Source organism: Macrotis lagotis, chromosome 6 (assembly GCF_037893015.1).
Source record: "Macrotis lagotis isolate mMagLag1 chromosome 6, bilby.v1.9.chrom.fasta, whole genome shotgun sequence".
NCBI lineage: Eukaryota > Metazoa > Chordata > Mammalia > Peramelemorphia > Peramelidae > Macrotis > Macrotis lagotis.
The window spans coordinates 73301730-73317352 of record NC_133663.1 but is presented as its reverse complement, the minus strand read 5'-3'; the positions used below and the strand labels follow the sequence as shown (position 1 = coordinate 73317352).

At 35.5% G+C, this 15623-nt stretch overlaps 1 protein-coding gene across 2 annotated transcripts in view; it reads right to left on the bottom strand.

The window, feature by feature from the left end:
• BARD1 (BRCA1 associated RING domain 1) overlaps positions 1-15623 on the bottom strand; it is a 140590-nt gene that overhangs the window by 30326 nt on the left and 94641 nt on the right. For both annotated transcript variants that reach the window (XM_074191441.1, XM_074191442.1), the window contains 3 exons: positions 14359-14464; positions 3117-3252; positions 1799-1891 (listed from right to left, as the gene is read on the bottom strand). In XM_074191441.1, coding sequence (XP_074047542.1) covers positions 1799-1891; positions 3117-3252; positions 14359-14464 — 335 coding nt within the window. The remainder of the gene's footprint in view (positions 1-1798; positions 1892-3116; positions 3253-14358; positions 14465-15623) is intronic.

Genomic DNA, 15623 nt, shown 5'->3' with positions numbered 1-15623 from the left:
CTAAGTCAGCTAAGGGGCTGATACTGGAGTTGGGGGCAGGGAGACTCGAGTTCAAACTCAAACATTTTTACTAACAGTAGAACCTTGCACAAGTGAAACTCCCTGTAACATGGGGATAACAATAGCAGCTGCCTCCCCCCTTCCCTGCAAGGTTGTGGTGAAGATCAAATGAGATAATATTTGTAAAGTGCTAACAATTAGAACAGTGTCTGCCATGTAAACTACTGTCGCTATTTCACTGACTCAGTAAAAAACTGATCATTCACTATCTTTGAAATATATTTTAGATTTTATGATGCTACCTAGCATATTTAGTAATAATAACCATTACTGTGAGAGGGAGCATTGTATAGTAGATAGAGGCAAGACTAGGAATCAGAAAAACTTGGCTAGAAACCTGGGTTCAAATCTTCTCTCTGTCACATAATGATTATCTTCATCAGTTCACCAGGAAATTCTCCAGGATTCTAAATTACAGTTATCAACATAACCCATCTGTGAAAGGAATTTCTATACTAGGGATCCCACATGCCAATAAAATCACAAGTCTGGATCAAAAAAGAATATAGACATATTTTATGTATGCATATATATGCAAATATATATATATATTTATATATATACATACACACACACACATATATACATATATATATACACATGATAGAATATATATAAACCCAATGATTCAATACTAATCATACAATATATATTACAAAATATCCTTTAATACAATAAATTACACAATCATACAATATATCCTCTAAAATCCTACTTTGGATCATCCTTTGAATAAAAGGTAAGTTTTTTTTATCCAAGTGTCATATTAAGATATTTGTTTACCTGCTTTATTTGAAATTAAACAATTCAATTAATTAATCAGTCAGGAAGCTTTTATCAAGTACTCAAATGTGTACTGTGCTAAGCCCTAGATATACAAAGAATGGCAAAAACAGTACCTGGCCTCAAGGAGTTGACATTTTAATGAATGACTCATCATGAAATAAATCTATAAATCTATATATTGCTTGTTTGGCTTTTTTGCAAGGCAGTGGGGTTAAGTGACTTGCCTAAGGTCACACAGGTAAGCAATTTTTAAGTGTCTGAGGCCACATTTGAACCAGGGTCTGCCTGACTCCAGGGCCAGTGCTCTATCCACTGTGCCACCTAGCTGCCCTGATTCCCATATATCTATATATAATCTATATAATATTTCCTCATTTCTATTTGTTATTTAGTCATTTTCTAATCATGTCTGACTCCATTTGAGTTTTCTTGGCAAAGATACTAGTGGTTTGTCATGATACTCTGTGGATAAGGAAATTCAGGAAGAAGGATTAAATACAAGCACAGAATAGGTAGAAGGTAACAATTTCCAAGAAAAGATCCTGCAGAAAATGGTGCTTGAGCTAAGTCTTGAAAGAACAAAGAGACTAAGTGGAAGAGACAGGGTGGGAGAGTATTCCAGGCTAGCTGATGGAACAGAGACAGGAGAAGTAATATTATCTGTAAGGAACAGCATCATACAAGCTGCTAAAATGAAATGCAGAGGCACTGAAACAGAAGTTCTTGGGAGGAAGAGATCCCTGGGCTAGTATTACAAAATATATCTCCATCTGCCTAAATAACAGCATTTAGAAATTTATGAGAAGTCACTCTAAGTAATGACCCTAAGTGTGAAAAATCAACTGACTTTTTCAAAAGTAGTTACCTAACACACCACAGACTGCATATTGTAGAAAATGAAATACAAGTCGACTATAATTCAATATGTAATTCCACCAAAGGCAATACTTACAATCAAATTTCAGGATCCAGCATCCACTGATGATACCGAGAATACATTTCATGGTTCTCTGGACTGTATCACCAGGAACAATGATGTGAGTGACTAGGATAGAAAAGAAACAGGATGAGAAAAATAAATACAATCCAAAATAAACTACTTACCAAGAAGTAAGCTCATTATCCCTTCTCATTCCACATTTTATAAAGCTGTAGCCGGACATGCACCAAAACCAACATTTTTAACTTTTTAAGCATAGGGTAGTTTTATTTGCTGTTTGTATTCATGGGTCATATCAATATTACTTCTAAATCTAGATTCTTTACCTTTTCTTTCTTTAAAATGATAAATGGTGGTGTCCTCTGCAGAGGGGCAATGGTATAGAGGTCAGACTCAAGAATCAAGGAAGTCTGGGTTCAAACTAAGTCCTGTGATTCCCAAGGCAAGTCATTTAATTTCTTCATGCACCAAAGAATTTTCTAAGATTATAAGTCACAAATAAGATGCTGATCTGCCTTGGTAAGAGGAGTGTATATACTGTGAATTCCTCACCCCAATTAAATACCGGTTTTATAAAAAAACACAGACAAAAACACACATAAACAAAATTTTATCACTATGTCAATAGTAAATTTTTTATTTGACTTGAATATAAACTATATTACACCAAGCCAGGAAGCTTTAAACTCTACTTCAAATATTGGTACTTCATCATTATTAAAGTACAGTATAAGTAAAAGACTGGCTTAGGGAGAGAGGTCTAGCCAGAGTGACAAGAAGACTAATGTTAAAGTCTGGCCTCCTGGGTAGGTGACCACTGTATATGTTACTCAGTTTCTTAGTGATCTAGAGAACTATGAAAACTATGACAGTCACAGAATAGTTACTGCTCTACATGAATGTGGAGTTTCCATGCCAGGAGGTCTTTAGAGTAATTAAATTATAGTTATAATCTAAAAGCAATGAGGTGATGCAGTGGATATAGTGCCAGGCTTGGAGTGAAGAAGACTCATCTTGAATTCAAATCTGGCCTCAGGCACTTAACTAGCTATGTGACCATGGGGCACACTTAACCCTGTGTGTCCTATAAAATGAGCTGGAGAAGGAAATAGCAAACCATTCCAGGTAACTTTGCCAGGAAAACCCCAAATGGGGTCATGACGAGTTGGACACAACCAAAAATCAACTGAACAATAGAATAAAATTAAAAATGAGGAAAGAGTGGTTAGTTTTATTTAAGACCCAAAATACCCCTTCCCAATTCAATGGCACAGACTTATAGTAAATTCTCAAGTACAAAGGGTCTTTCCAAATTAAGAAAACTACTTACCTGTATTATTAAACTCAGTACATATTTTAGCCTTAAGAACTTTTGCAAGCTCATTCAGTAACTGATGCTGATTTGAAGTGAGGCCACTGCTGAGGAGTACAAGAGGGTCATCTCTTCGCTGACTGGTATTCACAGACTAGGAAGAGAATAAGAGAAATGCTAAGAAAAAGGCATGATTTAATGCTAAGAGATCTACTTAATCTACTTTCCCATAACCATATAAATGGACTCACATTAGTTCTATCCATAATCCAGAAATATCACTATTCAAGTTCATTTTTATAACAATTCTCTCTTTTTATCTATAACTCTATTTGACATTACTCTGCAAGCCTTGGAGTATCTTGCTTTCTCTTTGCTGAAGTGAGCTGTGTTTACTTTGAGAAACATAGATCCACCAAGTCTCATCAACCTTATCTTTCAATCCAAAGATATTCCATTTTTATGTCTTCTGCCACCCAAAGCCATTGAAAATCCCACAATGGCTCCAAATTTACAAGGAGGCAAAAGAAAGTGTTTGGTGGAGCAGAAATGGTCTCTGAGCACCTAGAAATTGGTATTAAAGACTCAAAGATTATACTTAAGTGGTATAATACGCATTAGTGTAATATAACATTATAAATTAAAATTAATCTGCTAGGCAGAAGGGATGAAAAGAGATGTGTATCACTATGCTAAGAAAAAGAAACACTGGCGAGAATATTTAAGAAGTTTAATGCAAAAACTTTCAATTTTCTAATACTTAGTTTCTGTTTACTAATGCTTGGCTTCCTCATTGCATAAAGGAGGTAATACTATGAAGATGAATGAATGAGAACACATTTATTAAATGCTTCCCATATACTAGGCACAGTACTAATCTCTAGGAATAAAAAAATATAAACAAGCATGATAGTTCTTGGCCTCACAGAGCTTACATTCTACTTGAGGTTGGGTGATGGAAACAGTGGGGTATGAAAGGCTGGTGAGAAGGTAGCTAGGAAGTGGCATGGAAGCTCAGGTCCTGGGCAAGATAAGGCCAGAGTTCACTCATTGGAGTCAAGAAGACGCAGGGCAAGAGCCCAAGATTCAAGTTGCAATGACATTATAACTAGAAAACAGCATGGTTTGGAAATAAATAGGATACAATTAGTAGTAGTACTACTAGTAGTTATTCTAGAATAAATATAGCAATAAGGATAGTACCTGTGATTTCATTAATATTGGGAACTCTGAGGTGAAAAGACTTAGTTGACCAATACAAATTAGTCCCTTTCTCTACAAATTCTGGTCTTAAAGGGTTGCTTGAAGTCATAAAACCATTGTATGAAAGGTAAACCTGGAACTTAGGTTTTCCTGATTTCCGGTTCTGGAACCATTGTATCATGCTACTTTTCCAGGCAGTAGTAATGATCGCCCATGATCACCATACAATTACAAACCCTTCAGGCACTACAGTTCACAAGTCTAAGACTCTAAGAAGACAGAGCGGTATACAGTACTGGTTATAGAGGGACCCAACAAAAAAAGTCATAACAAAAGCATTCTAGTGTTTAGCCCTCTGGCATACTTAGAAAAAAATAGATATATAAAATGATGAATTCTCTGAAAGGGCTGGATTAACTAAGATTTCACCGCAAAGGTCTCATAGCAGAGGTCTTGTAATACACCTCATTTTAACATCATTCCTGGATACTAAAACATATCTATGTTCAGATATCTTTTCTATTCACTGGATTATACACTCATGGGATCATATCTAACCTAAATTCAGCAAACTTTATAGCACCTGGCAAATGTTAATACATCCTCTGAGGAAGTATAATAAAACATCTGATAATGATGCTCATTTTAAAAGACAGAGTTTAATATCTAATAGCAGTTTTTTAAAATAAATATTTCAACCAAAAAGAGTCCTAAATGGGAGAGGATGCTTTCCCAATTTATATAACTCATCTTATTGAAGAGAAACCTAAATATAGCCTATACCAACATTTCTCCCAATCCCAGGAAACTTAAATTAGGTCAACCTATAAAAGGTGCAGAAAAAATTCTTTTATTTCTCTTATCAAACTTATTTGAGTTTTTTAAAAAATTACAGAAATTGACAATGACAGATGATGATATTAGCTATCCAATAATAGGAAGGCTATAACAAGTGAAAAAACAAATGGCTATCAAAGAAAGGATGAGTAATATTCAAAACCTTACCCCCAAAAAAAGATTGCTGAAAACTATCTTTGCAAGTAGCTAGAAAAATAAATAAAATACATTTTTTAAAAATAGTGAAATGAAAAAAAAACTAAAAAAAAGTAGGGGTGGCTAGGTGGCGTAGTGGATAAAGCACTGGCCTTGGAGTCAGGAGTACCTGGGTTCAAATCCGGGCTCAGACACTTAATAATTACCTAGCTGTGTGGCCTTGGGCAAGCCACTTAACCCCATTTGCCTTGCAAAAAAAAAAACTAAAAAAAAATAGTGAAATAAAAAAAAGGATAAAAACAATTAAGTATATGCACATCTACACTGAAACCTAACTGGCAACTGCGGTGCAAACCAAAGAATCAAATCAATGAATCAACATTTATTAAGGATCTTCTAAACACTGTACTAAGTCCTAGGGCTACAAAAAGAGACCAAAGGCATTCCCTGCCCTCAAGTAGCTTACATTCTAACAGAATAAAAATAAGCACTTGGCATAATAGTTTTTGAACAAAGACAAAATTATTTATTTAAAATTCAAAATAGATTCTCATCTCTTGTTTATTTTATGATTCGATTTATCTAAATCTGAGAGCAGGAGGTTGAGGTCTCCCACTAGTAGAGTTTTGCTGTCTATGTCTTCCTGTAATTCTTTCAGCTTCTCCTCTACAAATTTGCGTGCTGTCCCACTGGGTGCCTATATATTCAGTATTGAAATGACTTTATTGTCTATGGTACCTTTTAGGAGGATAAAGTTTCCTTCTTTATCTCTTAATGCTATCTATTTTTGCTGCTACTTTGTCTAAGATAAGGATTGCTACCTCTGCTTTTTTTTACTTCAGCTGAAGCAAAATATATTTTGCTCCAACCTTTTACCTTTACTCTATATGTATCTCTCTGCTTTAAATGAGTTTCTTGTAAGCAACATATTGTAGGATTCTGGTTTTTAATCCACTTTGCTATTTGCTTACGTTTTAAGGGAGAGTTCATCCCATTCACATTCAAAGTTATGATTACTAATTCTTTATTGCCCTCCATGCTATCTTCCCTGTTTATATTTTTCCTCCTTCCCCCCATCCATATTACCCAGTATTTTGTTTCTGAATACGACCCCCTTCAGTGTGTTTGCCCTCCTATATCACACCCTACCCTTTCTTTCCCCTTTCCCTTTTCCTTTCCTGTCCTTTTGTTATTTCCCCTTTCCCCCCCACTCCCTTTCCCTTTCTCCATCCCCCCTTCCCTTTTAATACTTAAAAGGTTAGATGTTTTATAAGTTAACTGAGTATGTGCAGGTTGACTTTAAGCCAAGTCTGATGAGAAGATTCAGGTGTTTCTCATCTGCTCCCTTCTTCCCCTCTATTGCCATAGGGTTTTTTTGTACCTCTTAGTGTAATGAGATCTGTCCCATTCAATCCCCTCCCTCCTCCCATCTCTTTCCCGACCCCTTTTTAAGGAGGTAGTGTTTTTTAGATCATTCTATCTAAGTCATAGAAAATTCTGAGTGTCTATCCCTTCTAGTTCAGTATATTCTATTGAGTAGTCAAAATTCTTGAGAGTTATTAGAGTCTATCTCCCAAGTGGGGTTAAAGCCAGTTACGTCCCATTAGATAGTAGTCTCATGGATAGGTCATGAATGTCCATCATTTCTGGCTAGGTATATTCTCTCTGTTAGAATTACAATTCTCAAGATTTATGAGAATCTTTTTTTTCTCCCATGCTGGGATACAGCCAGTTTCAACTTAATGGATAGCATTTTTTTTCCCCCTTTTACCGCCCCACCCCCAAACCTTTTCATGTGTCTCTTGAACCTCCTGTTTGATGTCCAAATTTTCTGTTTAGCTCTGGTCTTTTCATCAGAAAGTTTTGGAATTCTTCCATTTCGTTAAATGTCCATCTTTTTCCCTGGAAGAGAAGGCTCAGCTTTGCAGGAAAGTAGATGCTTGGCTGCATTCCAAGCTCCCTTGCTCTTTGAAATATCTCATTCCAGGCCCTTCGATCCCTTAATGTTGATGCAGCCAGGTCCTGCGTGATCCTTACTGTGGCTCCTTGATATTTAAATTGTTTCTTTCTGGCTGCTTGCAGGATTTTCTCTTTTATCTGATAGTTCAAGAATTTTCCCACAACATTCCTTGGTGTTTTCATTTTAGGATCTTTTTCTGGAGGGGATCTATGTACTCTTTCAATCACTATTTTGCCCTCCAATTCCATGCTATCAGGGCAGTTTTCCATCACTAGATCCTGTAATGTTAAGTCCAAACTTTTTTTTTCTCTTCAATATTTTCAGGAAGTCCTATAATTTTCAGGTTGCCCCTCCTCAATCTATTCCAAGCAACAGGGGTTTTGTTGATGAGGCATTTCACATTTTCTTCTATTTTTTCTATTTTTTGATTTTGTTTAACTGACTCTTGCTGTCTCATGGAGTCATTAGTTTCTGTAGACTCCATTCTTTTTTGGGGGAAGGCGTTTTCTTCATTAACCTTTTGCAACTCCTTTTCCAATTGGTCAATTCTACTTTTGAAAGAGCTTTCCATTTGCTCAATTGAGGTTTTGAGAGAATTATTTTTTTTTGCATTTGCCCAACTGAGGATCTGAGAGAATTATTCTCATTCTGTATTTGTCTAATTGATGATGTGAGAGATTTATTCTCATTTTGTAATTGTCCAATTGATGCTCTGAGAGATTTATTCTCCTTTTGTATTTGTCCAATTGTACTTTCTAAGGTTTTGTTTTCTTGTTGCAAGGTATTAATTGTCTCTCTCAAATTTTTAAGCTCCTTCCTTATTTCTTCAAGGAAGTCTTTCTGTGCTGGAGATTAGATTGTATTCTCCTCAGAGGTTCCAGGTCTCCCTGGGTTGGGGTCTTTTCCTTGCAAGAATTTTTCTATGGATCCACCTTTCCACTGACCCTTCTTCATTATGCTAAGACCTGAGTTGGGGGGGGGGGGGCTGGTTCACCTGGGCTTGGGATCGCCAAAGGCTTTACTGAGTGCAGTTCCCCTGGCTGGCCAGTAGGAGGTGCTGGTTGCCCTCTTTGGAGTGTCTGTGACCTTGATTGAGGCCTTCTCCCTTTGCCTGAAGGCAGGAGTTGGAGCTATTGAATTCTTTCGCCTTCAATCAATGGTGGGCTTTACCCTGGCCTGAGGTCATTCCTCAGCTGGGCTGGTTCTTCTGCTCACACACCTGGGCCTGAGGCAGAAGTAGTCTGCATTTGTTTGTTTGGGAAGAGGTCAGAGTTGTAATGGGACTCTGAGTTCCTCAGACCAGAGGAGCCCAGGGATGGTGTCCATCTCTCCTGCACCAGAACTCTCCCCCCAGCCCTGTCCACAAGCTCCCGGGGGACAGCGCCAACACCAGCGCCTCTGCTCCCTAGCTGACTTAAGCCCCTTCGTCCAGCCTCACTGCTGATCCAGCTGGTCTGGCTCTCGGGCCCTCAGACTCCTGGCTCCAATTCAGCTGTTAATCTGGCTGATCTGGGGCTGATCCTCCCTCTGAACCCAGACTCACCCACCCAAATTCATCCAGTGCTGCTGGGGAAGATAAATCCTGAGGTAGATGTTCTTTCTCCTGGCTTTTCTTTCTGGGTTTTGTGGGTCGGATTTCTTTTAAGAGGTTTGTTTCATATGATAGATGGGGGAAAGAGCAGGAGACTTTAGAACTGTGCTTGTCTTCTCTCCGCCATCTTGGCCGCAAGTCCAAAATACATTCAATTACTTAAACTGCATAAAAAATTACATTACAATACAAATTATATTACAATCTGCCAAGTAAAAAGTAAAAAAAATTGACAGGACAAAGGAATGTAAACTACTTGATGAGGGAAAATTACAGAAAAAAGAGTAAATACAATACCAGTGACATACAAAGCAAATAATTTTGCAACAAAAATAATAATAGTTATGACTTAATAGTGGTAAAAAGTTTTCAAGATATTTTATATAATCTCATTTGGTCACTAAAAATGCTGTACTTGACTGAAGGTCTAAGGAAGAGACAGATTCTAAAGAATAAAGAGGGGAAAGGAGGGCACTGTAGGAATAGGGAATAGTCCAATAGCACAAAGGTGGGAAATATGTTAAATTACTCTTTATGATTTGTTCTCATGGTTTTGCTCACTTCAAGCTGCATCCATTTAAATAAATCTTCCCACATCTCTCTTATAGCAAGAGAGTATACTACATGTTAGACACACATACACACAAAATCATGTTTTAGATCATAATTTCCCCCAATTGATGAATAGGCAACTTAGTTTCCAGTTTGGGGTTAATATAAAAAAGAAAGTTAACAAACACTTTGCACATATAAGTCCTTTTCTTTAAAAAAAGGAAACTCTTGGGAAGCACAGGTATAGGACTGAATTCTTTAGATAAAAAGTAAATAGTTTGACTTTGAGGGGACATTTCCAAAATGATTTCCAGAATTGCAGGATTGCAGAATTCAGTTCAAAGTTAAGGAATGGGTGACGGTCTTGTTGGAAAGGGAGGATAGATGGAATTACCACCCTAGCATGCTTCAAGATGTTACCATAAGGCTTGCACAATGAAATTTTTAAAATTACACTTTTAAGGTAATAAACTATACCATGTATTCATTCATTTTACATTCTCTCTCTCTTTTCTTAGTGGGAAAATGGTGAATGTCAAGTCCAGGCAATCAATTACTTAGAGTCTAGAAAGGTTCTATGTATTTTCCAACTGTTTAATATCATTATTGTATAATTTAATTCACAATTAAGCATGTGTCAAGGAGAGTTAAAAGTTTCACCATCAAGGTTTTTACTTGAGAATAATTTGGAACAATTTTTTCTTTTCACAAATCATTATAAATAGGATGGGACAAACTCTAGCTTGAGAGGGAATCTCTGGGGAAAAGAATTGGAAAGAGGCTGAGTGGCTTAGAAAGTAAAGGGGTAAACTTTTCAAAGAAGAAATATATTTGTTGAAAACAACATGTTAAAATGTATCAATGATTCCATGAAATTTCAAGAAATTTAGAACAAAATCAAAAGATTAAAAATATTGCAGAAAACTGCCCTAGAAAACAAGGAGAGTGCAACAATGACTAAACTTCCTAAACATCATGATATAAAAAGAAAAAGGAAAAAATGCCAGGGCATTATATTTCTTTTTGTTGTTGTTTTTTTGTTTTGTTTTGTTTTTTAAGTTTTTGCAAGGCAATGGGGTTAAGTGGCTTGCCCAGGGCCACACAGTTAGGTAATTATTAAGTGTCTGAGACTGGATTTGAACCCAGGTACTCCTGACTCCAGGGCCAATGCTCTATCCACTGTGCCACCTATCTGCCCCCAGGGTATTATATTTCTTTTTTGTTTTTTAAAGTCATGGAAAACATATTTCCATATTAACCATAATGTCAAAAAATAAAAAAAGCAAATGAATGAATGAAGTGGAAAAAATGCCTCAACCTATACTCAGAGGTCATCTAGGAAGTACTAGCAGTTTTCATCATTAGTTCTTTGGAATGGTTATGGATCACATTGTGGTGATTACACAGTAGCTAAATCTTTCACAATTAATCATTGTTACAACATTGCTGTTACTGTGTATAATGTCATGGTTCTGTTCCTTCACTTTGCATCAGTTCACATAAAGTTTTCTGTTTTTTTCTGAAATTCTCTTCATTATTTGTCTACAATCAAATAGTATTTTATCACAATCATATACCTCATCTTGTTCAGTCATTCTCCAATTGACAGGCATCTCTTAAATTTCAAATATTTTACCTCCTTCATAAGAGCTGTTATAAATATTTCTGTCCTTTTCTTTTCTCTTTAATCTCTCTGGGGTACAGACTGAATAGTGGTATTGCTGGGTTAAAAGATATGCAGGGTTTCCACAGGGCTTGGAGATAACTCCAGAATAGTTGGACGAGTTCACAATTTCATTGGTATCCCAATTTTTCCACATCCCTCCAAGATACCATTTTCCTTTTCTGTCATGTTAATCAATCTGATGGGTGTGAGATGGTACCCAAGAGATGTTTCAATTTGTAAATCTCTAATTAATGGAGATTTAAAGAATTTTTCATGAGACTTGCTAGCTTTGATTTCTTCTTCTGAAAACTACTTTTTCATATCCTTTAGTCATATATCAACTGAAGAATGACTCTTATTTCTATGAATTAGGCTCAGTTTCTTTAATATGTGAGAAATGAAACATTTACCAGAAAAACTTTTCTTCAGTTCCCTGCCTTCGAATTTTGTCTGCATTGGTTTTATTTGTACATTTATTTATTTTGATTTTATGGGTAAGAAATTTTCCATTTAACTTCCTATGATTTTCTCTATCTCTTGTTTGGTCATAAATTCTTCCTTTGTTCACAAATCTGACCTACTAATTCTCCCTTTATGTCTAAGTCATATACCTGTTCTGATCTTATCTTGATCTAGAGTGTGAGATACTGGTTTATGCTGATTCCTACCACACTGTTCTCCAGGTTTTCCAAGAGTTTTTGACAAATAGTGAGCTTGGATCTTTGAGTTTATTAAACATTAGATTACTGTGATAATTTATTTTTATATGGTGTACCTAATCTATTTCACTGACCTTTCAATCTATATTTTAACTTATTATCTTAGATTGTTTTGATGATTAATATTTGTAGAATAGTTTGAAATCTGGTAATGTTTGGCTACCTTCCTTCATTTTTTTTTTCATCAAATCCTTTGATATTCTCAACCATTTGTTCTAAATGAATCTTGTTTTTATTTTTTCTAGCTCTATAAAAATAATCCTTTGGTAATTTGATTGATATGTCACTGAACAGTAAATGAAATGAAACATTCTTAGTCTCCCTAATATTGAACCAGCCATGCATTCCTGGTATAAATACCACCTAGTCATAATATATGATCTTAGTGATATATTACTGTAGTACTGGATACTATATTTCAAGAAATAATTAATAAAAACTGCACATATCTATTAGAATAAGAATGCAAGGTCAAGATAGAAAGAATTCACGAATCATTTCCTAAAAAGAACCTGCAAAAGTAAAAGTCCCAGCAAAATCATAGCCAAAATACAAATATTTAAGAAAAAATATTGAAAGCATCCAAAAAGAAGTCAAGTACCAAAGAAGCACAATTAGGATTACATAAAACACAAGTAGTTTCTACAAAAGCTGAAGATATCTAGAAATACAAGACTCAAAAGCAAAAAGATACAGAAGTTTACAACCAAAATTAATTTACCCTGCAAAGCTGATTATAATCCTATGGGGGAAAACAATTCTTTGTTGAAATCAAGAACTTTCAAGCATTTCTGATGAAAGGACCAAAGTTGATAAGGAATTTGGAATTGCAAAATTAAGAAAAACCCAGAAACTTATTTGAACATTTATTAAGAGCTAAATAATGTTGTAGAGCTAATATTCTAATAGCAGGAGAATAAACAAATGGCCACTTAGAATATTAATGTCTTGAAAGTGTTCTGAGGGAGTTAAATAAGAAAAAGAGATCTTAAGAGAGAGATTTGGTTTCTCCTGAGGATTTATTTTTAAGAAAAGAAAAGGCAGGATGAGAAATCCATCAATTTACTGAGGAGAAATAAAAGGATGGAATTTGCTATTTCTCATAATTAAAGTATGTAAAGAAATGCAGGAAGCATCAGATGAACTTCCCTTATCTGAAATGGCAAAGCAGGATTGAACACATATATACACACTATTTGTTATAAAAATACATTCAATGCAAAAGAAAAAAAAGGTCTTGGCTACATGTCCTTGGACAAATCAGTCTTCCTCAGTTTCCTCATACTAAAATGTGGGTAGTAATAACCCCCTCAGGTTGTTATAAGGATAAAATGAAATAATATTTATATACAATATTTTGTAAAACTTTAAATTCCATAAATATGTTAGCTGTTATTATCACTACCATTATATTACTTTTGTTCTGTTACTTTTATTATTCTAATTCTACCAGAGAGAGAGAGAAGAGTTACATAAGTTAAACAAACTTTTGACTCCAAAATGGAGACAGGAACGAAGGAAGAAATGAAGGAAGGAAGGAAGAATGGAAAGAAGGATGGGAGGAAAAAAGGAAGAAAGGAAGGTAAGGAGGAAGGGAGGAAAGAAGGAAGGGAGGGAGGAAGAAGGGAGAGGAAAGAAAAGAAGGCCAACAACTAGAATCTAAGGGGTTGTCTTGTTACTTCTTGGATAACTGAGGAATGGCTGAGCAATTTGTGATATACAGATGTCATGGATTACTATTAATAGCTTATTAAAAAAAACCTAGAGGTAATTAAAAGAATTCTGGATTATCATGAACTGAAGCAAAACAAATGAAAAGAACTAGGAGAGCAATTTATATAAAGAAAATCATATTGTAAAGAAAAGCAACTTCAAAAGACTTAAGAATTCTAATAATTAAAATTCAATGCCAAACCATGTCTCCAAAGAAGTTTTTGTTTGTTGATACCCCTTTCATCGCTCTTCAACGAAGAGGTGATGAGTACATAAATTTTCAATCTTGGACATGACCTCTTGGATTCATTTTTACTGGTTATACTCGTTATAATAAGAGTTTCTCAATTTTCCTTCCTTTCTTTTGGTTTTTAGTTGGGGGATGGAGAACAGGAGGGGGTTGGGACACTTGAAAATGTGATTATTTTTTTTTTTTTTTTAGGAAATTCAGGTTAAGTGACTTGCCTAGGTTCACATGGCTAGTAGCTTTCTGACACAGGTTGTGAACTCTATCCACTCTCTATCTACTGTGTCCCCCAGATGTCTGAGACATTTTTTAAATGCATAAAAGAGATCAAAATTCAAGAGGAGGCACAGACAAGTAGGACTATTTTGAAAGTAACATACAGATTTTATTTTATGTCTTTAAGAAAAGGTGGCATGAAATAGATTTGGTTTCATACAGAATCCTCTTTTCTGTGTTCTCCCATGTGTGAATTGTTTTTTTCTTGGTGCTTAATGTGGGGGGGGGAGGAGACTTGAGGTGGGGAATGACAGGAAGCTAACAAACCCACAAGACACCCCATAACCTTGGTATTCACTCAAACATTGGTACATTTAAAAAAAATGAAATCTATACTTACTCCAGAGCAATAGCTGGCTTTGTCTACTTCACTCTCCTTGGGCAACAATACAGATCTCATAGCTTCAGTCTCTGCATAATCCACAGGCCGGAGACCAAATATGTTTCTGAGAAAATAAGCACAGATGGGTTTAAGTAAATAAAATATGTGACTTGGTTCTTAACAGAATGGGTGCATTTAGTGGAGTCGTGTTTTCAATCTCCTTACTAATGTGCGGTTTTAAATAAAATACACAAGTCAGAATTTCACACCCGGCAGATGGATCCAGTGCCACAAGCTGCCATATTTGACAATGAAATTTCAGCAGTATGCCAAATCAAAAGACTTAATTCTCTGCTCAGTGTACTGTTCTACTTGAACATGGATCTCCTTTTATGAATCTGTATTTTTCAGCAATGAAAAAAATACAACTTGCTAATCATTAATCATGATCATGGGGGTGTTGGGCAGGGAAGAGAGTTTTAATTGCAGATAGAAACCATTCCATGTACAACAGGCTCCATACAAACAAATATACAAATGAAATAAATTCACAAGGGAGGCATTTAAATCTATCAGATGCACAATTCTTCTACATTCCATAAAAACAACTAAATAAAACAGTGACTGGGCTAGTTTTTAAAATTAATTTAACTAATTTGCTAAATTAATTAATTTAACTCAATTACTAAATTAATTGATTTAACTCTTTATAGTCTATTATAATTGGAGCTCTTTACTACAGTGAGCAACTGGACAAATGTGGGTCAGAGATGGATATGAACCATATTTTTAATTATATAAAATAAGTTCTGAGAACTATAGAACTTTACAGATAGAAGGAATCTTAGACATTATCCTAGTCCAACTCATATTCTTTCAGAGAGAAGTGAACAAAGGATTGACTCACTCACTAAGCATTTATTAAGAACTTAATATGTGTGTCAATTGATATGAATACAAAGAGGGAGAAACAGACCCTATCTTCAAAAATCTTACATTCTAATGGAGGGATCTAATACATAAATATACATATATGTGTGTGTGTTTGTGTGTGTGCACACACAAACACACACACATATACACACATAAAGATAGAAGGGAACTCACAGGAGAGAAAATAAGGGAAGGCTTCCTGCAGAAGGAGTTCTATAAGTCTTAAAGACCAGAAATTCTGGAGGTTGAGTTAAGATGGAAGAGTCTAGCAGGTTTGGGGGACAGACAGAAAACAGGCAGAGAATAATGTGTACAATGACCCTACATCCTGATGGTCTTGTCACAATAAG